Source organism: Entelurus aequoreus, linkage group LG12, assembly GCF_033978785.1.
Source record: "Entelurus aequoreus isolate RoL-2023_Sb linkage group LG12, RoL_Eaeq_v1.1, whole genome shotgun sequence".
Taxonomy (NCBI): domain Eukaryota; kingdom Metazoa; phylum Chordata; class Actinopteri; order Syngnathiformes; family Syngnathidae; genus Entelurus; species Entelurus aequoreus.
Genome location: NC_084742.1, coordinates 70,373,964 through 70,401,900, shown reverse-complemented (window position 1 = coordinate 70,401,900; position 27,937 = coordinate 70,373,964). Strand labels below are relative to the sequence as shown.

At 37.9% G+C, this 27,937-nt stretch overlaps 2 protein-coding genes across 2 annotated transcripts in view; both read right to left on the bottom strand.

The window, feature by feature from the left end:
• sypl1 (synaptophysin-like 1) overlaps window positions 1-2,454 on the bottom strand; it is a 19,355-nt gene extending 16,901 nt beyond the window's left edge. Inside the window, exon 1 of the mRNA XM_062066598.1 lies at window positions 2,213-2,454. Within this exon, the coding sequence (XP_061922582.1) occupies window positions 2,213-2,281 (69 nt within the window). The 5' untranslated portion in view covers window positions 2,282-2,454. The remainder of the gene's footprint in view (window positions 1-2,212) is intronic.
• Window positions 2,455-9,614: 7,160 nt separating this feature from the next.
• Window positions 9,615-27,937, bottom strand: part of nampt1 (nicotinamide phosphoribosyltransferase 1) — a 30,026-nt gene continuing 11,703 nt past the window's right edge. Inside the window, exons 3-11 of the mRNA XM_062066578.1 lie at window positions 21,588-21,691; window positions 21,365-21,493; window positions 17,605-17,763; window positions 17,395-17,531; window positions 15,467-15,692; window positions 15,280-15,399; window positions 15,079-15,219; window positions 14,875-15,009; window positions 9,615-12,960 (exon numbers count right to left, since the gene is read on the bottom strand). Coding sequence (XP_061922562.1) covers window positions 12,847-12,960; window positions 14,875-15,009; window positions 15,079-15,219; window positions 15,280-15,399; window positions 15,467-15,692; window positions 17,395-17,531; window positions 17,605-17,763; window positions 21,365-21,493; window positions 21,588-21,691 — 1,265 coding nt within the window. The 3' untranslated portion in view covers window positions 9,615-12,846. The remainder of the gene's footprint in view (window positions 12,961-14,874; window positions 15,010-15,078; window positions 15,220-15,279; window positions 15,400-15,466; window positions 15,693-17,394; window positions 17,532-17,604; window positions 17,764-21,364; window positions 21,494-21,587; window positions 21,692-27,937) is intronic.

The following is a 27,937-nucleotide window of genomic DNA, read 5'->3' as shown; positions in this document are numbered from 1 at the left end:
CATACTTGCCAACCCTCCCGTTTTTAGCGGGAGAATCACGATATTCAGCGCCTCTCCCGACAACCTCCCGGCAGAGATTTTCTCCCGACAAACTCCCGGTATTCAGCCGGAGCTGGAGGCCACGCCCCCTCCAGCTCAATGCGGACCTGAGACTGAGTGGGGACAGCCTGTTCTCACGTCCGCTTTCCCACAATATAAACAGCTTGCCTGCCCAAAGACGTCATAACATCTAGGGCTTTTATAGAGTGCACAACTGCGCACACAACAAGGAGACGAAGCAGAAGAACGAGGAAATTACAGACATGGCGGCCGAAATGATATACTCATCATGAACGGAGAAGTTAAACAGGACAATACTGCCATCTAATGGATAGCCACTGGAACACTGAAATTCAAGTATTTTTTTTTTTTCTATGTAAATAAAAAAAAAAAAAAAAAAAAAATATATAGCTAGAATTCACTGAAAGTCAAGTATTTCATACATATATATATATATATATATATATATATAAAATACTCGAGTTGGTGAATTCTAGCTGTAAATAACCACGCCCCCCGCCCCCAACCACGCCCCCCCGCCCTCAAACACCCCCCCCCCGACCGTGTTATGTTTGTCCTCAAACAAAAAACATACTAAAATGAAAAATGTTTTTCCCTCATCTTTTTACATTTTCAATACTTTTTAAAAAATGCTCCAGGGAGCCACCAGGGCGGCACTAAAGAGCTGCGAGTTGCTAATACCCGACTTAGGCCTATTACGCTACTGTATTTTAATGTGGGGCCATTACCCTACATTAGCTGGTTGCCTCAACAACCCACTAGTCTTCCTGGGGTCCACAATTCAATACAATTACAAGTAAAAGCATATAATTATAACTACACAATACAGAAAAGAATAAAAGCATCAATAAAAAACAAGCAAACAATTTACAGTCACAGAATAATAATTACCATATAAATATAACTACACAATATAAAACCAAACAAATCATCAACGAGCAAACTAATTTAAAAACTCTGATCAAATATTACTCTCTTTTTAAAAACCTGTTTACTTTCAATGCTGGTGAGAATTCGAGGCAGGTTATTCCAGAGCGATAAAGATCTATAAATAAAAATAAAAATAAAAAATGTTTTAAAAAAAATTAAATAAAATGTTGTTATATTAATATACTTATTATGGGCAAAAAAAGTACAGGTATGCTTTTGAAAGTGCAAAGAATCCAAAGGCCAAGTTTCGGCACTACCAACCAAAAAAAATTAAAAATCTACATTGTGTGAAGTAGAGATGTCCGATAATATCGGCCGGTAAAAGCTTTAAAATGTAATATCGGAAATTATCTGTATCGTTTTTTTTTTTAATTAGTGGTATCGTTTTTTTAAATTTTTTTAATTAAATCCACATAAAAAACACAAGATACACTTACAATTAGTGCACCAACCCAAAAAACCTCCCTCCCCCATTTACACTCATTCACACAAAAGGGTTGTTTCTTTCTGTTATTAATATTCTGCTTCCTACATTATATATCAATATATATCAATACAGTCTGCAAGGGATACAGTCCGTAAGCACACATGATTGTGCGTGCTGCTGCTCCACTAATAGTACTAACCTTTAACAGTTCATTTGACTCATTTTCATTCATTACTAGTTTCTATGTAACTGTTTTTATATTGTTGTACTTTCTTTTTCATTCAAGAAAATGTTTTTAATTGATTTAGCTTATTTTACTAATTTTTTTTAAAAGTACCTTATCTTCACCATACCTGGTTGTCCAAATTAGGCATAATAATGTGTTAATTCCACGACTGCATATATCGGTTGATATCGGTATCGGTAATTAAAGAGTTGGACAATATCGGAATATCGGCAAAAAGCCATTATCGGACATCCCTATGTATAATACATACAAGGGTCCAAAAGTTAACTTTGAGGGTCCCAACTACAAAAATTGGGCTCCACTGTTGGGCCAAAAAAACATGTAAAAACACTACAAATGTATAGTTAGCTACTTTTGAGGCGTATATCGATGTTTTTTTGGGGTTTTTTTTAAGGCAAAGTTCCTGCAGTTTAGAAGAAAAGTCAGCAAAAAAAAAAAAAAAAAAAAGGGAGGAGGGGGAAGAAAAAAAGCAAAGAACCGCACCTCTTGTTTCCCGGTTCTGACCCACTTTACTTGCACACACACACGCCGAATAAAAGCACACTTACCCACTCCACCAGCTTGACGAAGCCCAGGGGCTCCTTCAGAGGGGACACGTTGAGCCGAAATCCCGTCATCACGACTCCGGGGGGCGGGGAGGGGGTCCGAGAAGTCGAACAGCGAGCAAGCGGCGGCTGAAGTGTGTTGAAGTGATGGCGCTCCAACAGGGAGGGAAGCAAGTGGGCGGGGCTTAGGAGCGTGACGTGTTGTGCTGCCTCAAGAAGGGAGGCAGGACTGAAAGAGGTTATTTGTTTCTTTACAGTACACAAATAAGTCATGGGAGCTTTTTTTTTTTTTTTTTTTTTTTGCGACCTGGAGTCTAACACGAGTGGATCATTAATTGTATTCGTCGTTTACATACCTTCGAGAAACCGCACAGATAAGGTCCAAAAATGCCAGTTAAAAAGTTAGTTTCGACCCCACTGAAATAGTTGCTTTTTTTTGGGGGGGGGGGGGGGGTATGCGCATGCGCATAGCCTCGTCGGTCTTATGACTTTCCAGAACAAAATCAACATTCTTTCATTAAAATGACGAGAATTCCCCGACTACATAAATACACAAGAAGTCTGCATCATCCGGTTAAAAAAATTATCTCTGGAGAGTATCAAGAGCCACACCTCTTTCTGGTTAAAAAAAAATACGATTGATTGAAACTTTTATTAGTAGATTGCACAGTACGGTACACATTCCATACAATTGACCACTAAATGGTGACACCCCAATAAGTTTTTCAACTTTTTTAAGTCGGGGTCCACGTTAATTAATTCATGGTAAAGTGAGTTTGCCGTTATAGGAATACCTCATATTTATATTTTAAGGCCTGTTGTTCTTGTGTTGAAATATTAAATATATGTTTTTCATAACAGTCATTGAGGCGAAAGTGCGGATGGGAGGCAAGAAATGAGTACATACACAATGCATGCTGGGAAATGTAGGAAACATTGTTTAAGCTCATTCAGAAATGTTTCTTACCATTAAAGACAACAGTTTTATCGTTTTTAATGACGAATCCTGCATTTTAAGAGGCTGAAATGACTAAACAACTATTTATCTGTTCTTTGACTAGGTCCGAAAAAAAAAGATTTAATTTGAGGATCGTTGACTATTTTTTATTGGGTTAACGTAGTGAAGAAAAGTTGACAACAGCACTCTCTGCTGGCCAAAGTTAGAATTACACCCACCCTGCGTAGTACCTGCGACCCTACTCAAAGATCATTTACATGACAAACTCATCGTGTCGTGACAAATCAAAGATCCTCTAAGTAACGGCAATGCTCAAGTGCTTTTGCAGTAGGTCCTTAAAAATATGTATTTTTTTCATCTAAAGGATCTTTGACCTGCATTTTTACAGTAGGTACAGGCACCCCCTTTTTTAAGAGCCTATTTCAAAATTGCGGATCACAGATTCTTTTTTTCCAAAAAACCTAATGAAAAAATGCTAGTCAAAAATCATTTACATCACCAAATCTTAGAACTTTTTTGGAGCCTATTTAAACATTATAGTCCGAGATTGTTTACATCATTAAAATTGTCCTATTTTTTAAAGGATCTACTGCAAAAACACTTGTCAGAGATCATTTATACAAGAATATCATCCCTTTTTAAGATCTTATTTAAAAATTGCTCGTCAAAGATCCTTTATGACCCAATTTTTCATTTTAAGGGTGTAGTTTAACAAGGCTATTCAAATTTTTAACAAAATCATCCACTTCTTTAAAGCCTATTTAAAAAATGCTAGTCAAGGATCCTTTTTGACCGAATCATCCATTTTATAGAGCCTATCTTAAAAACAAAATCATCATTTACACTTTACATGACCAAATCATCCATTTTATAGAGCCTATCTTAAAAATGCTGATCAAAGATCCTTTATACAACAAAATCATCATTTACACTTTACATGACCAAATCATTCATTTTTAGAGCCTAAAAATGTTAATCAGGATCGTTTAGATAAGCAGTTTTTGACCGGGGGGCCGCGTGGGGCTAATATATATATATGTATATATACATATATATACATATATATATATATATAGACATATATATAGACATATATATATACATATATATACACATATATATATACACATATATATATATATACACATATATATACATATATATATACATATATATATATATACATATATATACATATATATATACATATATATACACATATATATATATACACATATATATATATACACATATATATACATATATATATACATATATATACACACATATATATATACATATATATATATACATATTTATATATACACACATATATATATATACACATATATATATACATATATATACACATATATATATATACACACAAATATATACATACAAAAAAATATATCTATATATTTTGTATGTATATATTTGTGTTTATGTATATATACATACACACACAAATAAAATAAATAAATATATAATTTTTTTGTATGTATATATTTGTGTATATATATATATATATACACACACAAATATTAAAAAAATATATATATATATTTTGTTTGTATGTATTTGTGTATATATATTTTTTTTTGTATGTATATATTTGTGTATATATATATACACACAAATATTAAAAATATATATATATATTTTGTTTGTATATATTTGTGTGTATATATATATATTTTTTTTTTGTATGTATATATTTGTTTATATATATATATATACACACACAAATATTAAAAATATATATATAATTTTTTTATGTATATATTTGTGTGTATATATATATATTTTTTTGTATGTATATATTTGTGTTTATATATAAACACACAAATATTAAAAAATATATATATATATATAATTTTTTTATGTATATATTTGTGTATATATATATATATACACACAAATAAAAATATATATATATATTTTTTGTATGTATATATATATACAAAAAAATTATATATATATATATAATACATATATATACACACACACACACACACATATATATGTGTACATAATGTCTATATAATGGATGTATAATTATTATTGGATATTAAGAGTATGTGAAAGTTTGACTCCTACCTTGTTTACTTGCGTGACAACCTCCTTAAAGTTTTGTAATGAAACAGAAAAATCAAGCAGCTAAAATGCGCCAAACATGGATACGTCTGGTGTTTTAGAACATCCACAAAGTTCAGTGAGCAGTTTGTGTTGTGAGACCATGTGAGTTGACCTTTATGTTAGTTGCATTTATTTCCCCGCCATGACTAGGGAAGGTTGTTTGCATTGGGTCATATAAAAAATACTTTGCTATATCCCACAACTAAAGTTGTTCTTAATGTGCAATGACAATAAAGGCCTGTTCTATATTCACTTCAAATCTTAAATCCATGGTCATTGTCTTGATTTACTCACATTGTCCACAAGATGGTGGCAAATTTGCAGCAAGCAGATTAAAAAGGTTAAAAACTCCTGGATTTACGCAACAAAATCATCCCATTTCTTAAGAACCTACTGTTAAAAATGTGGTCATAGATCCTTTATGTGACAAAATTACTTTTAAGGACCTACTGCAAAATCAATAGTGCATTACTGTTACTTAAATGATCTTTGACACGCATTTTTAAAGGTACCACAGCAACATGGGTCCAAAAAAATATCATCCTGTTTTTAAAGAACCTACTGCAAAAATGCTTGTCAAAGATCCTTTACATAACCAAATGATCCCCTTTTAAAGAGCCTATTTAAAACATTCTAGTCAAAGATCCTTTATGACCAAATCATTCATTTTTAAGTCTATTTTAAAAATGTTATTCAAAAAATGGTCACATAATCTTTGACAAAATCATCATCTTTTAAAGCCGAGCTCAAAAATCAATTATGCAACAAAATCCTCAATTGTCTAAAAGTCCAACTGCAAAAATGCTAGTCAAAGATCCTTTACATGACCAAATCATTAAATGTTTTAGAGCATATTTCACATTTTTTAGTATAAGAGCATTTGTGATAAAATCTTCCTTTGTTTTTAAAGGATCTACTGTATAAATGCTTGTTGGAGATCCTTTATACTACAAAATTATCCCTTTTTAAAGCACATTTCCAAAATGCTAGTCAAAAATCATCCCTTTTTTAAGGCGCATATCTAAAAAATCCTGTTAAAACAACACAATCCCCAAAAACCTCTGCAAAAATGCAAGTCAAAGATCCTTTACATGGCTAAATCATAACATTTTCAAGAGCCTACTTCAAATATTCCATATGATACTTCAAAAATGCTCATCAGAGATCCTTAATACAACAAAATCATAACACATTTTTTAGAGCCCATTTCAAAGCTTTTAGTCATTTATGTAATAAAATCTTCCGGTTTTTAAAAGGACCAACTGCAAAAATGTTGGTCAAAGATCCTTTATACCAGTGTTTCTTAACCATTGTTGGGCTATAAATATTGAAACCAATTAAAATCAAGAGTAAGATTCCTAATTCAGTGTTAATATTTGAGTGGAAAAGTTGGGCCCTGAGGTTAAAAAGGTTAAAAACTCCTGGATTTACACAACAAAATCATCCCATTTCTTAAGAACTTCCTGTTAAAAATGTGGTCATAGATCCTTTATGTGACAAAATTACTTTTTTTAAGGACCTACAACAAAATCAATAGTGCACTACTGTTACTTAAAGGATCTTTGACAAGCATTTTAAAAAAAGGTACAACTGCAAAATATCATCCTCTTTTTAAAGAACCTACTGTAAATATGCTGTCAAAGATCCTTTACGGCAGGGGTGTCAAACTCGTTTTCATTGAGGGCAGTTATGGTTGCCCTCAGAGGGACGCTTTTAACAATGAGTCATATATGAATATACAAGTATATATATATATAACAAATATATATAACCCATTAACAACATATTTTTTTACATAACCTGCAAAAAAATATATAAGAATTTTACTTTAAAGGCCTACTGAAATGAATTTTTTTTATTTAAACGGGGATAGCAGATCCATTCTATGTGTCATACTTGATCATTTCGCTATATTGCCATATTTTTGCTGAAAGGATTTAGTAAAGAACAACGACGATAAAGTTCGCAACTTTTGGTGTCTGATTTAAAAAAAAGCCTTGCCTGTACCGGAAGTAGCGTGACGACACCGGAGGAAGGACTGCTCATATTTTCCTATTGTTTACACCAGCAGCGAGGGAGATCCGGACCAAGAAAGCGACGATTACCCCATTAATTTGAGCGAGGATGAAAGATTCGTGGATGAGGAACGTGAAAGTGAAGGACTAGCGTGCAGTGCAGGACGTATCTTTTTTCGCTCTGACCGTAACTTAGGTACAAGCTGGCTCATTGGATTCCACACTCTCCTTTTTCTATTGTAGATCACAGATTTGTATTTTAAACCACCTGGGATACTATATCCTCTTGAAAATGAGAGTCGAGAACGCGAAATGGACATTCACAGTGACTTTTATCTCCACGACAATACATCGGCGAAGCACTTTAGCTAGGGAGCTAACGTGATAGCATCGTGCTTTACTGCATATAGAAATAAAACAAATAAGTCCCTGACTGGAAGGATAGACAGAAGATCAACAATACTACCAAACTCTGGACATGTAAATAAACGGTTAATGCTTTCCAGCTTAATAATGCTGTTGCTAACGACGCCATTGAAGCTAACTTAGCTACGGAACCTCGACAGAGCTATGCTTAAAAACATTAGCTCTGCACCTACGCCAGCTCTCATCTGCTCAGATCGACGGTACGACGAAGGACTTCACCCGATCACCGATGCGGTTGGCGGCCCGGAGACGGAGGAAGTCAAGGTGAGGTCGTTCGGCTAGCGCGTCTGCTATCCTCAAAGTGCTCCTGGTTGTGTTGCTGCAGCCAGCCGCTAATACACCGATCCCACCTACAGCTTTCTTCTTTGCAGTCTCCATTGTTCATTAATCAAATTGCAAAAGATTCACCAACACAGATGTCCAGAATACTGTGGAATTTTGAAATGAAAACAGAGCTGTTTGTATTGGATTCAATGGGCTCCGAATACTTCCGCTTCCACTGTTGACGTCACGCGTATACGTCATCATACATAGACGTTTTCAGCCGGAAGTTTGCCGGGAATTTTTAAATGTCACTTTATAAGTTAACCCGGCCGTATTGGCATGTGTTGCAATGTTAAGATTTCATCATTGATATATAAACTATCAGACTGCGTGGTCGCTAGTAGTGGCTTTCAGTAGGCCTTTAAAAGCTGGCAGCTCAGTCAAAATTTTACAGTAGAAGCAGTGTTTGTTTTTTTACACCATATCAAAAGCATGTAATAAATGGAAAAACAGTACCACTGTTTAAGCGGTAAAATTCAAGCAACAGAACTGACAGTTTGTTTTTTTTAACCGTAAAATCTGGTTGTTTTAATGATATTTAAAGTCATAATGATATTTAGTAGGGATGTCCGATAATGGCTTTTTGCCGATATCCGATATTGTCCAACTCTTTAATTACAGATACCGATATCAACCGATACCGATATCAACCGATACCGATATCAACCGATATATACAGTCGTGGAATTAACACATTATTATGCCTAATTTGGACAACCAGGTATGGTGAAGATAAGGTCCTTTTTAAAAAAATGAATCAAATAAAATAAGATAAATAAATTAAAAACATTTTCTTGAATAAAAAAGAAAGTAAAACAATATAAAAACAGTTACATAGAAACTAGTAATTAATGAAAATTTGTAAAATTAACTGTTAAAGGTTAGTATTATTAGTGGAGCAGCAGCACGCACAATCATGTGTGCTTACGGACTGTATCCCTTGCAGACTGTATTGATATATATTGATATATAATGTAGGAAGCAGAATATTAATAACAGAAAGAAACAACCCTTTTGTGTGAATGAGTGTAAATGGGGGAGGGAGGTTTTTTGGGTTGGTGCACTAATTGTAAGTGTATCTTGTGTTTTTTATGTGGATTAAATAAAAAACAAAAAAAACCCGATACTGATAATAAAAAAAACGATACCAATAATTTCCGATATTACATTTTAACGCATTTATCGTCCGATAATATCAGCAGACCGATATTATCGGACATCTCTAATATTTAGTATATGATTTTTAATGTCAAAAGGGAAAGAACAAATATATTTAGTAGGAAAAGATTAAGCATTGTATTAACGCATATTATTTCCAGGCTTTCGCGGGCCACATACAATAATGTGGCGGGCCTTGAGTTTGACACCTGTGCTTTACGGTATAAAATCTTCCGGGTTTTTTTTAAAGACCTCCTGCAAAAACACTGTAACACTCTTATGTGTTAAATTGAACTGCACTATTTATTGTCTTTTAATTGAACCAATCCATTTAAAATACACTCGGATTTAAAAAAAAACAAAAAAAACACACACACAAGTTAACTGGAAAATAATGTCCACTTCAGTGTATTTAGTATTTGAAGATGTGATGTTGTGTACAATTACAGCCACACAGACCAATGACAAACTGACAGGTGGCGTCTGTGTTGTCGACAAGATAGCGAGGTTTAAATGCGTCGGTGAGAATCCGGGACGACCAACATATACACAGCAGGAAGTCAACAACACGTATAGGAAAGAAAGAACAATCATCCTCCTGAATACAACACACGCACTCTCAAACACGTCCAATCAATCGAGCGGATGTGGATATTTTATTGGTAGAAAACAGAGAGGAGAAAAAGGTGTGGTTTTTTTCTCCCTCGTCTGCTTTTAGTCAAAGTAGCCACGTGGAGAAAGGCAGTATGGCCGCTTGATTTCGTCAAGAACTGCAATGTACAAAAAGTATTTGCAACTGAGGTAAAAACACAAACGGTATCAAAGTGATACAATTTTAACACTGGACTACAAAAACAAAGTGTCTTCAGTAGGAAACTGAAGTGATTTGAACAGTGTGACGCTACTTGGGGTCGCCGAGAATGGAGTGTGACGGTCAGAGGAGGTGACATCACAGGCGGGCTGCGCTAGTGCCAACTATAGACTGCTTGGTTATTCTACAAACAGGCTGGAAGGTTATTCATAGCACGATACAGTGGGTCTGGATGGATTTGTACTTGTGAGAATCCTGCGTGTGACTAAAGCATGAAGGAGTGGGGGTTGGGCTCGTGTGTCCAGGACTCAAACAACCACCAGGTGGCATCCGTGAGCACATAATACTGCATCATCTCACGCTTTAAGTGAAGGGGTGAGGCAAGAACTAATCCAGACCCAGCATACAGTACAGGCCAAAAGCTTGGACACACCTTCTCCTCATTCAATGCGTTTTCTTTATGCACACTCTTGGCATTCTCTCGATGAGCTTCAAGCGAACAATGGGAGACCGGGCTTTCTGCTCCGCCGCTCCCAGTCTGTGGAACGCTCTCCCTGACCACCTGAGGGCACCACAGACTGTTGATGCTTTCAAAAAAGGCTTAAATACACTTTTTTTTTTTTTTTTTTTTTAAAAGATATATGCATACTAGTTCTAGCTATTAGGCTGTTCTAGTTTTTATTTTGATTTATTTTTATTATCTTTTTTTTTTTTTAATACACTGTAGCACTTTGAGGTTGTTTACTCGAGTGTTTTTCAACCACTGTGCCGCGGCACACTAATGTACCGTGAGATATTGTCTGGTGTGCCGTGGGAGATTATGTAATTTCACCTAATTGGGTTAAAAAAATATTTTTTTGCAAACCAGCAATTATAGTCTGCAAATGATGTGTTGTTGTTGACAGATTGCTGGACGACAGCAAAGACTTACAGCGTGTGGAGCCGCAGATGGCGTCCACAAAATACATCCGTACATGACATGACAATGAACATCAGAATAGGAGCGCAAGACAAGAACAAAAACACCAAAAAACTCCAAATAAGTCACGGTGTGATGTGACAGGTCATGACAGTACACCTACTTTGAGACAAGAGCTATAATGAAGCATGGTTGGTTATGGTTTGAATATCCAACAATTGCGAGAATAACTTTTTATTGTCAATATTGGCTGCTGAGTTTCATTTTTTAATGTTTTCTGCTCGTGGTGTGCCTCGAAATTTTTTTAATGAAAAAAATGTGCCTTGGCTCAGAAAAGGTTGAAAAACACTTGTTTACTCAACGTAAGGTGCTTTTTACAAATAAAATCTATTATTATTATTATTATTATTATTATAAGCACACCTGTGAAGGGAAAACCCTTTCAGGTGACTACCTCTTGAAGCTCATGGAGAGAATGCCAAGAGTGTGCAAAGCAGTACTCAGAGCAAAGGGTGGCTATTTTGAAGAAACTACAATACAAAACATGTTTTCAGTTATTTCACCTTTTTTTTTTTGTTAAGCACATAACTCCACATGTGTTCATTCATAGTTTTGTAAACAGTCATGAAAATAAAGAAAACGCATTGAATGAGGAAAAGGTGTGTCCAAAGTTTTGGTCTGTACTGTACATCGGATTATTTCTACCTTTTTGCTGCTGTTGCAGTTGGATTTATGTAAAGTCGTAAATAATATAAGCAGCTGGACGCACTTTGGACAGCCTGTAAAATATGTTAGAAATGACAGTAATAAAAATAATAATAATAATATAACCAAGTTTGTATTGGTTGGAATGGCACAAAAGGCACACGGGTGCTCTCATTACAATTTGGTGTCAACTAATGCACTGAAACAGAAAAGTAATGTTTTTGGTTGTTTAAAAAATACATAACATTTTAATAATATATATGAAAAAATATGATGATTGAAAATAAGTTTCTATTAGATGGAGAAAAAATAATAATTCTACAGCTGTCAGTTAGCTGGTCACGCGCTTCACGCTCACACCTGTGATGTCATCAACTTGTACAATAATCAGGGGCGTCAAATACGTTTTCCGCACTTTGGACACCCCTGTTGTACGCCTTTTTTGTGGTAAAAGTTAAGGCGGTGATGCCGAACAAAACCGCCAGGGGAGAAAAATCCAAAACCTCTGCAGGAAATACCTTGCAAGTGGAAAAAGAAGCATCCAATCCCAGACTTCCAATTTGCCTAATGGAATATCACCCAACACACACACACAAACACACACACTAATTAATTGAATCCTCTTCATTCCAGTGAAGATAGTTTGTGCGATGCGTTCCTTCTCCATCTTGGTGGTATTTGGAGAGCACTGTGTGTTTACATGAGGGGAATGCTTTATAAGGGACAAAATGGCCGTCCTGCACCTTCCTGGATACACTTTTTTCTTTTAATAGTGCAAAACATTCAGACACCAGTTGATAAAGAGTTTGGCCTTTTTCTTTAACAATAACTTGGTTATTAAAAGAAATGATTCTAAGGGGCGTGTCTTCATATGGTAAATGCCTTCACTTGGTAGTCTCCATGACAAAAGAGACAACGCTCTCAGCCAATCACGTCATCCAGTTTAGCTAGCTCTCTTTCTTCTTCTTTTTTCTTTCACATCATCCCCCACTCCGGCTCTTAGTGAACAAACATTTTCATTTTTAAAAGAAGTCACAGTATATTTCAAGGGAGGAAGAGTAATATCAGTGCACGTGACCTCCATTTTGAAGGGGTTTGACGTCACAGAGGCCAAGAGGTGAATGGTTGAAGGAAGGAGAGGGAAATTCATTCATTCATTGGTTACCGACTTTACCGGCGTGCTCAGTGCAGCAGCTCGTCGAGCTCGCTCTCCTTGAGTTTGGCATTGTCTCTGATTTGGTCGAACGTGTACGTCTTCACAATCTTGCCGTTGTGGAAGACCGTGTGCAGCAGGTCCTGGAAAAAAGTAGAAGAATTAAAGAGTATATATATATATATATATATATGTACACACATGTCTATACACACATAAACACATATGTATATACACACATACAGTATATTTATATACACATATATATACACATACACTTATATATATATATATACACATAAATATATATACATACACACATATATTTATACACACATGTACACACACACACAGATATATATATACACACACACAGATATATAAACACACACACACACACACACACACACACACACACACACACACGTATATAGTTTAAATAACGTTCATGTTCCTATATAATCTTCTGGTGCTTAATTGATTCAAATAGCCTAATGCAGGGGTGCCCACACTTTTTCTGCAGGCGAGCTACTTTTCAATTCATCAAGTCGTGAGGATCTACCTCATTCATATATATAATTTATATTTCCTTATTTATGAAAAATATGTGTTTGTTAACATGTTAAAGGTGTTTAATGATAATACAACCATGTTTAGCACATATAGTTAATATTGTTAGTAAGTTAAAGGTGTTTAAAGATAACACAAGCATGTTTAACACATATAGTTAATATTGTTAGTAAGTTAAAGGTGTTTAAAGATAACACAATCATGTTTAACACATATAGTTAATATTGTTAGTAAGTTAAAGGTGTGTAATGATAATACAAGCATGTTTAACACATATACCGTATTTTTCGGACTACAAGTCGCAGTTTTTTTTCCTAGTTTGGCCAGGGGTGCGACTTATACTCAGGAGCAACTTATGTGTGAAATTATTAACACATTAGCGTAAAATATAAAATAATATTATTTAGCTCATTCACGTAAGAGACTAGATGTATAAGATTTCATGGGATTTAGCGATTAGGAGTGACAGATTGTTTGGTAAACGTATAGCATGTTCTATATGTTATAGTTATTTGAATGACTCTTACCATAATATGTTACGTTAACATACCAGGCACCTTCTCAGTTGGTTATTTATGCCTCATATAACGTACACTTATTCAGCCTGTTGTTCACTATTCTTTATTTATTGTAAATTGCCTTTCAAATGTCTATTCTTGGTGTAGGCTTTTATCTAATAAATGTCCCCCAAAAATGTGACTTATACTCCAGTGCGACTTATATATGTTTTTTTCCTTCTTTATTGTGCATTTTCGGCCGGTGCGACTTATACTCCAGAGCGACTTACACTCCGAAAAATACGGTAGATTCCTTTCTTTAATGATGACAAGAATATAAGTTGGTGTATTTCCTGATTCTGATGACTTGCATTGATAGGAATCAGACACTAGTGATGATAACGTCCGCATTTTCCAAATGGAGGAGAAAAAAAGTCCTCCTTTCTGTCTAATACTACATGAAAGTGGTTGGTTTTTGGCATCTTATTTGTCCAGCTTCCACACTCGTTTTGATACACTTTACAAGAAATACATTGGCGGAAAACTCCGTAGCTCGTTAGCTTGTGCACGCCAGCTTTCTGAGACTCTTATTTTGTTAGCGCAGGCAGGATGAAGCAGAGCTTTTATTGTGCAACTGTGCAGTCGGTCTTTGGAGTTTTGACGGCAGGTACGGCGCGGGAGTCTGTTGAAATAAAAAGTGTTTCTCGCCTTCCTGTCGGTAATTTGTTCTTAATAATGAGCTGGCAGCAGCCAGCGTCATCTCAGAAGACCATCGGGTGCCGTGAATGTCAATCAAGTGACGCCATTGTGAAGATTTATAATCGCTAATTTTTAGGAATATTTTTTTAATGCCTGGCTGGCGATCGACTGACACACCCTCCGCGATCGACCGGTAGCTCGCGATCGACGTAATGTGCACCCCTGGCCTAATGCTTTAGGGTTATAACCCCCTGCATGTAAGAAAAACCTGTTATTGTGGATATAGCTTACCACGCCATACTCCTCCAGGTCACCTTTGCCCTCCTCCAGAGTGACAAACTGCCCGCTTTGAGTCCGGTGCAGAGATAGCCGACCTTTCTTAGACCTCTTGTTGGGGTCTGCCACGGGGTCCTTGAACACGTTCACCTGTATGCCACAGCAAAAGATGTGTCACCCGCCATGTTTTGGTTCTAAGTGGCGCTTCCTGGGTCTCACCCCGAGTCCATTGGTGACCACGTAGCTGCATTTAAAGGAGCAGTTGAGCAGATCTCGGGTCAGTTTCTGCAGCAGAGCCCCTCCGGAGCCGAAGGAAACGTTCTCGACAGACCACTTGTGCTGCTTCATGCCCTCCACTACCTATCAGAAGACACAGCAGTCAGAAAAGTGATCTGCAAACAGGGTTTTAAGAGTCTGTACCTCCTGTAGTGTATTAATGTCCACACCATCTCCTTGGATGACTCGGATATAAGGAGGCAGCACCTTATAGCCTTGAGAGTTTTCCACATAGGGGAACTTCCTACCCAGGATCTCCAAAACCTTCATGTCAATAAAAACAACATGAATACAACTCAAACAGATTTTTTTGGTTTTTTTCAGAGCACACCTTCAATACTGTATCCAGTGGATTCCCTGAGTCGGGCCGCACGACGAGTGGAGCGTCAGCGCTGCGCTTCTCGATGAGCCCGCGGAGGTCTTCGCCCCAGATCTTCTCGCAGGCATTGTAGATGTCGTAGCTGTCGCTGACGATGGAGACGGGCACGTTGGGGTACTGCTTGATGATGTGCTCGAAGGCATCTTTTTCGTGGTCCTTGCCCCACGCAGTGATGGTGCTAAAGGGAGACACCAAGTAAGTTATTGATAGTGTCCACACGGGGGCAGCACTGCAAAAACCAGCTAGTGTATTTCTGAATCAAGACATTTAAAGAGATAGTGCATTCAAACTCCAAACGTGGGGTCTGTGTTGCTACGGCAACCATCCCCACTCTTCACCGAAAGACGCGTGGAAGCAGCAGTAACTTGAGAAGCATGGGTCCGCATGTCCTAATTGGCTTGCCACCATAAAACAACAGCATGTGTGTGTGTACACAGGGGGGAAACCAGACATCGCGAGCGACAGCCAATCAGGAATCCTCCCCTCTAGCCAATCACAGCACAAAGAGACACACGACAAGGGGAGTGGGGACACACAGCAGATGTCTGCGGGTATACTTCGACCACGGATGATAAATAAATGCGCAACCAGCGACTTTTATCACTGCAAAGGTTGATAAGAGGAATATTTACTTTTGTTATTTTAATAGTATTAATATTATTTTTCATTTTCATAATATATCATATATATGTATACATATATATATACACATATATATATACACATACATACATAACCCTATATATGTATATTATGTTAATATATACAGTATATTTTTTATCTTGCGATTTTAACGTCTTGATTTAATTATAGAGTAACTCCATTACCATCATGGCGGTCAAACATGACTTTCTTCACTCTTTTGTCATTAAGGTTATCTTGTTTGCAATTACATAGCCATACATTTTATAACTGTATTTGTTGACATACTGTACTATTAATAGTTTTAATAATACAAACATTATAAACTACATCACAATAAAATACATTATTATTTGGTATAATAATACAATACAAATTCTACTAACAATAGTACTAATAATATATACAGTGTACATCGTTCGGGGAACCACCCCACCGTCCACTGCAGTGGACATTTGTATTTTGGCCCATTTCTTACAATTTGGGGAAAAAATGCCTCACTATGCAAAACGCAAATGTCCACTGCAGTGGACGTTAGTTTTTGGTCAATGACTTATCTCAGGGTTAAACATGTTTAAAGAAGAAAACAAACCTTGTAATGCAAAACCCAAATGTCCACTGCAGTGCACATTTGTTTTTGGTCCGTCGCTTATTAGAGTTACACATTTTTGAAAAGAAAAAAAGTTATGCGGAACATAATTTTCCATTCCGGTGGACATTTGTTTTGTCAGAGTTCCACTTCATGGAAATATGCAAAACCCAAATTTCCAATGCAATGGACATTTGTTTTTGGCCAATTTCTTTAGTCAAAGATAAAAAACAACAACAAAAAACCCCAACAACTAACAAACCCTATAATGCAAACCCATAAGCCCAATCCAGTGGACATCTGTTTTTGATCTATTTCGTCAGTGTTACACATTTTGGAGGGGAAAAAAGCACTGTTATTCAAAAACCAAATGTCCACTGTAGTAGACATTAGTTTTCAGGAGGATATAAGAAGAATGTTCAGAAGTAACTCTACATCACTATCATTACCATCGCTGTTGTGCTTTTTCCAGACTTTCACAAAATTCCTAAGGGGCTAAAATGGCCTTGTATTTATCGATTACAGCACCCCCTACTGCTTTGGCATGCACTTGACAGCAAGAATGTTTTTTTTTTTTTGAGTAAAGAGATGTTTTTTTATACCACAGAGTAGTGTACTTGCTGGAGTGACATGATCAAAATGTGTGTACCTGTGTTCTGCAGCAGGTACAGAGAAGCCAGGTACCGGGTCCTTGGTGCCGTAGTACTTCTTAATGACTCCGATGCCGGCGACTGTGTCTGTGCCCTTGAAATTGACCAAGTGAGCAGAGGCACCAATGCCTGCAGTCTGCAAAAGGTAGACAACGACCGATATAGATAAATAATGCATTGAGAGTTTGATGGGGTGTCATCATCAGTACCTCTTGTGAGGAGACACCCCGGTAGCCAAAGTCGTGGAGTTTGTACTCCAGTCCCTTCAAGTTCCCGGATGTCTCCAGCAGATACTTGGCGAGGATCTTCTTCTGCTCCCTGGAGTTGGTTGCCACTGTGACGGGGTACCAGATCTGCACCAGGATGGTCTGATGGAAAGAGGAGGGACAGTCCAGGTATATGTTATGTACTAAAAGTAACTATGATGCCAGTTGAATAGCTCTTCCCTAAACCAACAAGACATTTCCTCCATGCCCCTAATTCCATTCCACACCAAAAGACGAGAATCTGCCATGAAAACAAGCGGCCGTCCGGGACACACCTTTTCGCTGTCTTGTAAAGACCTCAATCAATCAATCAATCAATCAAGCCGCACATGACACACCCTTCCGCAGTCTTGTAAAGATGACAATCACTCACAATGAATCAAAAGGGCTTAAGAGTTTAACTTTGTTTGTCCATGTTTGCGGGATTACGACAAAGATGTCAGTGACCTCTGTGGTGCAACCATTTGAGAAAGATGGTATATAGTCACACATCATGTCTCATGTAAGGCTAATAGCATAGTTAATTTGGGATACAATCACTGTTGAAATTGCATGAAATTCCAATTGATAATATTGGTGTACTCCAGTATAGTCCATACATGACTGTTTCACATTTTTCATAGAAATACTATTTCTATCATGTACATTTTACTGACATGTTTTTCTATGGACCATTAAAGGGGTCATCATATTATGAATTTTTTCTACATTAAAACATTTCCTTGTGGTCTATATAACATGTACCGTATTTTTCGGAGTATAAGTCGCTCCGGAGTATAAATCGCACCGGCCGAAAATGCATAATAAAGAAGGAAAAAAACATAAGTCGCACTGGAGTATAAGTAACATTTTTTGGGGAAATTATTTGATAAAACCCAACACCAAGAATAGACATTTGAAAGGCAATTTAAAATAAATAAAGAATAGTGAACAACAGGCTGAATAAGTGTACGTAATATGAGGCGTAAATAACCAACTGAGAACGTGCCTGGTATGCTAACATAACAAATAACTATAACATATAGAACATGCTATACGTTTACCAAACAATCTGTCACTCCTAATCGCTAAATCCCATGAAATCTTATACGTCTAGAGTCTTACGTGAATGAGATCAATAATATTATTTGATATTTTACGGTAATGTGTTAATAATTTCACACATAAGTCGCTCCTGAGTATAAGTCGCACCCCCGGCCAAACTATGAAAAAAACTGCGACTTATAGTCCGAAAAATACGGTACTTGGTCAAAACGTTGTATAGATGATGTTTTTTTAGACCATTTAATGCTGTTTTCTGACAGTCTCTTCAGGATGCAGCGTTTTGTGGGCGGTCTTATTCTTCTTCTTTGTTGTAGTTTTTAGCGCTTCCATAGCGAGTCTCCTGACAGATACAAGTTCGAACTATACGCTACTTTGTAATAAAAATGCATGTGCACGTACGAGCCAGTCTGCCCCACAACAAGAGGATAGTGAAAAAGAAAGAGCACATTGACTATAACATCTAACTAGAACGCCGGACTGATGCAAAACACTTTGGGTAAATCTCTAACATATATGGATAATCCGCCCAGGGCTGGGTGATATGGGAAAACTTTTTTTTTCTTTTTTCTCATATCATTCTTTTTTTTTATTGAAGTCGGATTGTCTCATGCAGAAATATACAGATTTTGTTGCAACCCTACTCTTTATTACAGCATATTTTGTAACAGACATTTCCGCCATCGATCAAGGTGATATATGCTCACAGCTGACAACTGTCACTTTGTTCATACATATGATTGTGTTTACCACAGGTGCAACGGTACAGGTGACCCACGCTACGGTCCGTACCTCGGCTTTAAGGCCACGGATTCGCTTTGTTTCGGTTCGTAGCAGAAGCAACCCTCTAAACAGGGGGTGCGTGACATCCCCCCTTTACAAAAAACAACCAGTGCGCCTCTTCTACTCTCAGTAACAGTGAAAAAACAAACTGTAGGCGCCAAAAATGTGACATCTAGTTAGCAAATAAGGTGCACTAAGGTATATGCTTGAATAAGCATATTCCAGCTTACCATCAAACCTATTACTTTAATTGAATGTGCAAAAAATAAATAAAGAACACCAACATAAAACACACAGCACATCAGTCAATAAGATTATACAAAAAAACTTAGTAATTTTGTCAGAACATAGCAACAATACCTTCTGAGTGAGGCAAAGCAAGATCGAAAAGCAAGGCAAGATATGGACTGGACTCTCACTATTATTTTAGATCCACTATGGACTGGACTCTCACACTATTATGTTAGATCCACTATGGACTGGACTCTCACACTATTACGTTAGGTCTGTGTCCTAACCGTTAAGATGGCCATGTGAATTAAAAGTTACCGGTAAAAATGTCAGCTGTCTCTGTGCGATATAGAAAATGACTATATCGTGATATTGGAGTATACGTTCTCACGCTGTTGCTTTTAGCTGCTGGCATTACACGACAGGCTCTTCCCACTCCTTCTTGTGTCTGCTTCTCACAGACAGCAAGCACACCTTCTTACACACGTCACGTCATACGTCACATACGTATACGCACTCTCCCAGCAGAGAGGTAGCAGCATGGCTAACGTTAGCTGCGATGCTAGCGTAGCCGTGTGAGCGGTAATAATGAAGGAAGAATTAATTAATTCCCAAAAAATACAGCAGGGGGTCCATCGTCTGCCGGTGGTTTGGCTTCAAGTGGGAATATGTCGAACAGACAACCGTAATTTGTCAAGTGTGGGGCAAAAGCGTTGCTATAAAAATTAGCATTACTGCTAATATGTAGCATCATTTGAAAAGTCCCCTGCTAGAAAATAAAGAGTGTTTGAAACTAGTTGTTATCAAGCGTACTAAAACCCTTTTCAACATGAATCTGACAACTAAGTAGGCTAAATAACTTTAAACTCTAATACATGCTCGGCCAGTATCGGCCAGTATCGGTATCGGATCGGAAGTGCAAAAACAACATCGTATCGGATGTGCAAAAACCTGGATCGGGACATCCCTAGAACAGACAGCTCCCTTCTCTAGCTCTCTCTGTCTTCTCCGTAAGGAGCAGCTCACGAGAGGACTTTGCTGATCAATCAATCAATGTTTATTTATATAGCCCTAAATCACAAGTGTCTCAAAGGGCTGCACAAGCCACAACGACATCCTCGTGATGTTAATCAGAATCAGCTTAATATAATGTAAGTCGATTTCACTTTTTTAAAATGTTTTATTATTGTATTAATATGGTTGGTAAAGTTAAGGATTTGTGTGATTTCTGGGTGTTTGTGAGGGCATCAAAAAAACCTCATTCATATTTACATTGTTTCTTATGGATAATATTTGCTTCACTGTACAAACTTTCATTTACAAAACCTGTTCAAGAACCAATTAGGTTTGTATATTAAAGTTCTGCTGTATCTGTATTAAATGTTCTGCCTTTATGCTCTAGTTTTGCATTTTTTTCTTGTTTAGTGCTATTCCTACAATGTGTCACAAACCAATAATAAATGAGCGGCACTCTGGAAACCGCTGATTTACGGTATGTGCATGCTAAACTGCTAGTATGTGGATGAGAGCCAGTGCGGTATGTGAGAGTTCAGCAGCTATTTAAACGTGTTCCTCTTCTTCAGTCATGCAACACACAGTTATTTCTAAATATTGACCACCTTTACGTACATAAGTGTGCGGGACGTACCTCCACCCAGTTGGTGAGCCAGTAGCAGTCAGGATCTGTGCTCTCCACCGTGAACAGGACGTTGCCTCGAGGAATGACGCTCCCTTCCGGCACCGCCTTGATTTCTATAGGCAGGTGTCCGCTGTATTTCTGTCAAAATGCAAAAGACGAAACACTCTTTCAGTAACAACAAAAAAGGCTGGGATGTATTCAAGTTATCGGGTATTCTGTGTCAGTCTCATACTTCCAAAATGTAGTTCCAGCCTTTCTCGTTAAAAACATCATCCTGGAAGTGTTCCCGGTAAACTTCCTTTGCCTCCTGGATCTTCTCTGGAGTGATGACCTTTCCTGAACACCAGAGGGAGAAACAAACGGATGAGAAGAAGCCAAAGGCACTACTTTACTAGTTGCCACAGTTGTAATTAAATTAGAAGCACTCCATGCCCAACAACAGAGCTTCTTTGTTTTCTCTATAACACGCACACACACTTGCTTCTTCATATTTTATATTTCCAGCTCTAGTTTGTCGGCATAAAGAGCTTATTCAGTAAGAGCATTGGTTCTTTGGGCTCACCGTTGCCTCTTTAGGTAGAACCGAGTATTACGAGACAGCAATGCTGTGCAATCATTTAGTGTAGTAAGAATGGTTATTTTGACGTGTGTCCTCATACAGTTGTGAGATGCAATTGGTAAACAGGTTAATCATTGAGCCTGGTGGGAAGGCGGGGAAGAAGGGGGAAGAGCGAGATGACGTGCTCTCTTTGGGTACTCCGGCTTCCTCCCACCTCCAAAGACATGCACCTGGGGATAGGTTGATTGGCAACACTAAATTGGCCCTAGTGTGGGAATGTGAGTGTGAATGTTGTCTGTCTATCTGTGTTGGCCCTGCGATGAGGTGGCGACTTGTCCAGGGTGTACCCCGCCTTCCGCCCGATTGTAGCTGAGATAGGCTCCAGCGCCCCCCGCTACCCCGAAGGGAAAAAGCGGTAGAAAGGCTCCAGCGCCCCCCGCTACCCCGAAGGGAAAAAGCGGTAGAAAATGGATGGATGGATGGATTATATTTTAGGGATGCAAAGTGGAACCTCGATTCACCAACGCATCTAGGTGCGTTTTTTTCGGTTTGGGAATGTTTGTGAACCATCTCACAGAGAGGTCCGACCAGCTCCGTTATTTTAGGGCACTTATGTTCCAGTTTTGCACACGTTCCCATTAATTTAATAAATGTAACGGGAATTAATTCAACACTTTCTTATTACAAAAGCAGTGTTTTTCAACGTTGCAAGTGCTGAATGCTTATTTAGTGAAAAGAAAAGTGAACATTCATTAATATACATAAATTAAAAATGCATCAATAATCGATTTTTAATCAAATCGTAGCTCCTGAATTGCAATTGTAATCGAATCGTGAGGTGCCCAAAGATTCCTACCTCTAATCACCAGTGCCAAATAGGCGATATATATCCTTGATGTACTGTAATGACCTGCTGTTGTTAGTCGTAGCTTTAAATATGACAAACAAATCAACACCATTTTTAAATCAATTTTTTTAACACCTTCGTCTTTTATCAAAGATTAAATATTTTCTATCTCGTAATCAATCTGAACAGGTTAAGCATGCTTTTATCTCATCACGTCCGGACTACTGTAATGCACTTTACACTGGAATAAGTCAAAATGCACTGTCACACTTTAAGTTGGTCCAGAACTCTGCGGCACGACTTTTAAAGGGAACCAAAAAAAGAGAGCACATCACCCCGATTCTCGCTTGTCTGCATTGGCTTCCTGTTCGCTTTAGAATTGATTTTAAAAATTGACTGTTTGTTTTTAAAGCTTTGAATGGGCTGGCCCCAAAGTACATCACGGACCTCATCCAAATGTATGCTCCAGCTCGTGCGTTTAAGGTCTGAGGGCCAGTTCCAACTTGTGGGGCCAAAACCAGGCTTAAAACTAGGGGAGACAGGGTCTTCTCTGTTGTTGGTCCTAAACTGTCAGAATGGCCCCCACTGTTGAATGTTTTACGTCTCGTCTTAAAACCCACTTTTATTCTCTGGCTTTTAAATCGACGTGAGTCTTGTGGTCCTCTGTATCTTTTGTGTTATTCTATTATATCGATTTGTGTTTATTGTTTTATTCTATTTTATTGATGTATTTCATTATTTGTATTCTATTATTATGAAAACAAATGTATTGTTTACTTGTTTCATTTTAAATGCTTGTAATTTGATGACTTTTTATTGTTTATTTTTTATGTGCAGCACTCTGGAGACAGTTGTGTTGTTAATAGTGCTATATACAGTCGTGCTCATAAGTTGACATACCCTGGGAGAATTTATGATTTCTTGGCCATTCTTCAGAGGATATGAATGATAACACAAAAACCTTTCTTCCACTCATGCTTAATGGTTGTGTGAAGCTATTTATTGGCAAACAACTGTGTTTACTCTTTTTAAATCAAAATGACAAAAGAAAGTACCCAAATGACCCTGATCAAAAGTTTACATACCCCAGTGACTTTGATCTGATAACATGCACAAAAGCTGACACAAACATGTTTGAATGGCTAATCAAAGTTCCAATCCTCACCTGTGACATGTTTGTTTGTAATTAATGTGTGTGTATAAAAGGTCAGTGAGTTTCTGGGCTTCTGACAGACCATTGCATCTTTCATCCGGTGCTGCACAGATGTTTCTGGATTCTGAGTCATGGGGAAGGCAAAATAATAGTCAAATGATCTGCGAGAAAAGGTCATTGAACTGCATAAAACAGGAAAGGGGTATAAAAAGCTTTCCAAGGAATTGAGAATGCCAATCAGCAGCGTTCAAACGCTGATTAAGAAGAGGAAAAATTGTGGTGTGGCTGTTTCAAGATGCACAATAAGGAGGCACTTAAAGAAAAATGGGCTGCATGGTCGAGTCGCCAGCAGAAAGCCATTTCTGCGCAAATGTCACAAAGTATGTAATTTGCATACATTACTTACATTACGCCAAACAGCACAGAGACAAGCCTCAAAACTTCTGGAACAAAGTCATTTGGAGTGATGGCTTTCTTCTGGCGACTCGACCATGCAGCCCATTTTTCTTCAAGTGCCTCCTTATTGTGCATCTTGAAACTACCACACCACAATTTTTCAGAGAGTCCTGTATTCCAGCTGAAGTTATTTGTGGATTTTTCTTTGCATCTCGAACAATTTTCTTGGCAGTTGTGGCTGAAATCTTTGCTGGTCTACCTGAATCCCTCATTTTCCACTTCTTAATCAGCGTTTGAACACTGTTGATTGGTATTCTCAATTCCTTGGATATCTTTTATACCCCTTTCCTGTTTTATGCAGTTCAATGACCTTTTCTCGCAGATCCTTTGACAATTGTTTTGCCTTCCCCATGACTCAGAATGACTCAGAATCCAGAAACATCTGTGCAGCACTGGATGAAAGATGCAATGGTCTGTCAGAAGCCCAGAAACTCACTGACCTTTTATACACACACATTCATTGCAAACAAACATGTCACAGGTGAGGATTGGAACCTTGATTAGCCATTCAAACCTGTTTGTGTCAACTTCCTTGCATGTTATAAGATCAAAGTCACTGGGGTATGTAAACTTTTGATCAGGGTCATTTGGGTACTTTCTTTTATCATTTAGATTTAAAAAGAGTAAACACAGTTGTTTGCCAATAAATAGCTTCACACAACCATTAAGCATGAGTGGAAGAAAGGTTTTTGTGTTATCATTCATATTCTCTGAAGAATGGCCAAGAAATCATAAATTCTCCCAGGGTATGTAAGCATGCATGCATGCATGTACCTGTATATATATATATACACATTTTATTACCTATTCTGTGTTATGTGTTTTATGTTGCACGATCGCACCAAGAAAAATGTATTGTTTGTGAACCCGTTCTCCAACAATGGCAATAAAATCTATTCTGATTCTGAAAAAAAATAAAGGGGATTGGATTGGATGAATGTTTGTGTGGTTTTGATGTGATTTTCATTTTTCCCATGTTCACAAGCACACCGTTCATACATGAAAGCGGACTATGCCTTCTTTCAAAGGCTACGGTATAAATAAACCCTTATTTTCAAGGTGTGGCGGCTATGATTTTGCCATGGCAGTGTGCCACGTTTAATTACATTAAGGGGAAACCCCGTATCGCTAATACTTGGTTAATATTCAGGTCATGAGAAGTACCGTATTTTCCGGACCATAGGGCGCACCGGATTATAAGGCGCGCTGCCGATGAGCGGGTCTAGTCAGGTCTTTTTTCATACAAAAGGTGCACCGGATTATAGGGCGCATTAAATTGTATAATTGTAAATGCATAATTATTATTATCTTTTTTTTATAAATTAAAAACACTTCCTTGTGGTCCACATAACATGTGATGGTGGTTCTTTGGTCAAAATGTTGCATAGATGATGTTTTACAGATCATCTTCAAGCCGCTTTCTGACAGTCGCTTCAGGATGCGCCGTTTTGTGGGCGGTCTTATTTACGTGGCTCACCTTTGGCAGCGTCTTCTCCCCGTCATCTTTGTTGTAGCGGTGTAGCGTGCAAGGACGGGAGTGGAAGAAGTGTCAAAAGATGGAGCTAACCGTTTTAATGACATTCAGACTTTACTTCAATCAATAACAGAGCAGCATCTCCTCAACCGTGGCTCACTAGTGCAACAACAACGCCGGAAATGTGTCCCGTGAAAAAACGTCCGACCGGAACTCTCTTATAACTAAAGTTCCTTGGGTGAATAATGAAAACTCACTACACCGATATGTTTTAGCGCTTTCATGGCGAGTTTACTGACAGATATAAGTAAGAACTTTACACTACTTTATATTAGAAAAATGGCAACAGCGGAGGATGAATGTCCCATAACAAGAAGATAGAGAAAAAGAAGAAGCTTATTGTCAGAAAAATTGTATGTAAATTATCAAAGAACTTTCCGTTCTCCGAGTTCCCAATGAACAGACAAGAGGCTGTCTTTGTTGCACCAAGCAAAGGCTTGGAAAATTCCATTGTGTACGATGGGAGAAGACGGTGGGGGGTTATCTATTGTCATCCAAGACTTGCCCAGGCTGAAGCCAGGACCAGCCCAAGCCCGAGGCATCTTTTTATTGTGTGTTAATGTGACCGAAAACAATGACTGTCTACATACTCCCCATTTATTTGGAAGCAGACGTTGTTGTGTAAACAGGGAGTGTCCAAATACAGGAGGAGACGTAAACCTTTTTCGTCAAAGCGTGGGTGACACTGTAAGAGGTTACAGGTTGACACTTTTCTCTTCAATTGAGCAAAATTGAATTCTGCCTCTGTTTGATTCTTCGCTTCTTGTCTTGTTTAATAGATGTCATCAGTGTTTGAACCTGACACTTATCAACTACGGCGTCGGCACGGACTACGCGGGCACGGCGCGGTTGGGAGAGTGGCCGTGCCAGCAACCTGAGGGTTCCTGGTTCGATCCCCAGCTTCTACCAACCTAGTCACGTCCGTTGTGTCCTTGAGCAAGACACTTCACCCATGCTCCTGATGGGTCGTGGTTGGCGCCATCAGTGTGTGAATGTGTGTGTGAATGGGTGAATGTGGAAATAGTGTCAAAGCGCTTTGAGTACCTTGAAGGTAGAAAAGCGCTAAACAAGTATAATCCATTTACCATTTACAAAAGCGGACGTGCGCTAATTTTCAGGACTTATGCAGATCCCAAATACAGATCAGCAGGTACCAGAAGGTTAGAAAAGTTGTTTTTGCATAATACTGCGAAACAAAACGCCAGATAATACGTCTTACCTTATACACACACCATAATAATACTCGTATGTTGACGCACAGTACAATCCATCAAGCGGTGCGGCTTCATAGCTTACCAAAGTCCTACTAAAACATTTTGATAGATTTTTGAGCGCCGTGTGTAATGTTCTACAGTATATTTTTAATGGAACATATAAAATGTTGATCTTGTTTACTTGAGTCATATTGCAGTCTACACGTGTCTCTTATGTGTGACTGCCATCTACTGGTCACACTTATCGTTTCACAATGTATCAAATAAAATAGCTTTGAGGTCGGTAAGCACAACCAAAATCATTCCGTACGTTAGGCGCACCGGGTTATAAGGTGCACTATCTTATAGTCAGAACAATACGGTAAGTGGAGTATTGTTAGCGGTATTTGGATGTTTTCTTCGTGGGTTTTATGGGCGCAATATAGTACCCTCATCAGCAGTGTGGCCAACTTGGCGACTTTGTCGCTAAATCTGGCAACTTTCCAATCTTCTTGGCGACATTTTTTGTAAACGGCTACCATCGACAAATATAGCGACTTTTTGTGTCTTGGAGACTCTGATGTGAAAACATAGAGCAGTCACCGCCGTGCGCCAGCAGTGAAGGGTGCTGCCGGTCAACTGGTGCTGCTGATGCGGGAGCAGAGCATAGACCCTCACAGGGCAGGAATTGCAGAAAATCATTTGCCGTCTGCATTTTTAATGGTACGTTCTGTTTGTAGTGGGGAGGAGAAATTTCCGAGTTCCTTGCCGGAAGTTTCGACTGCAATTTTAAATGTAAATGTTTATGTATTGTCACACTTAAATAAATAACTGAATTTT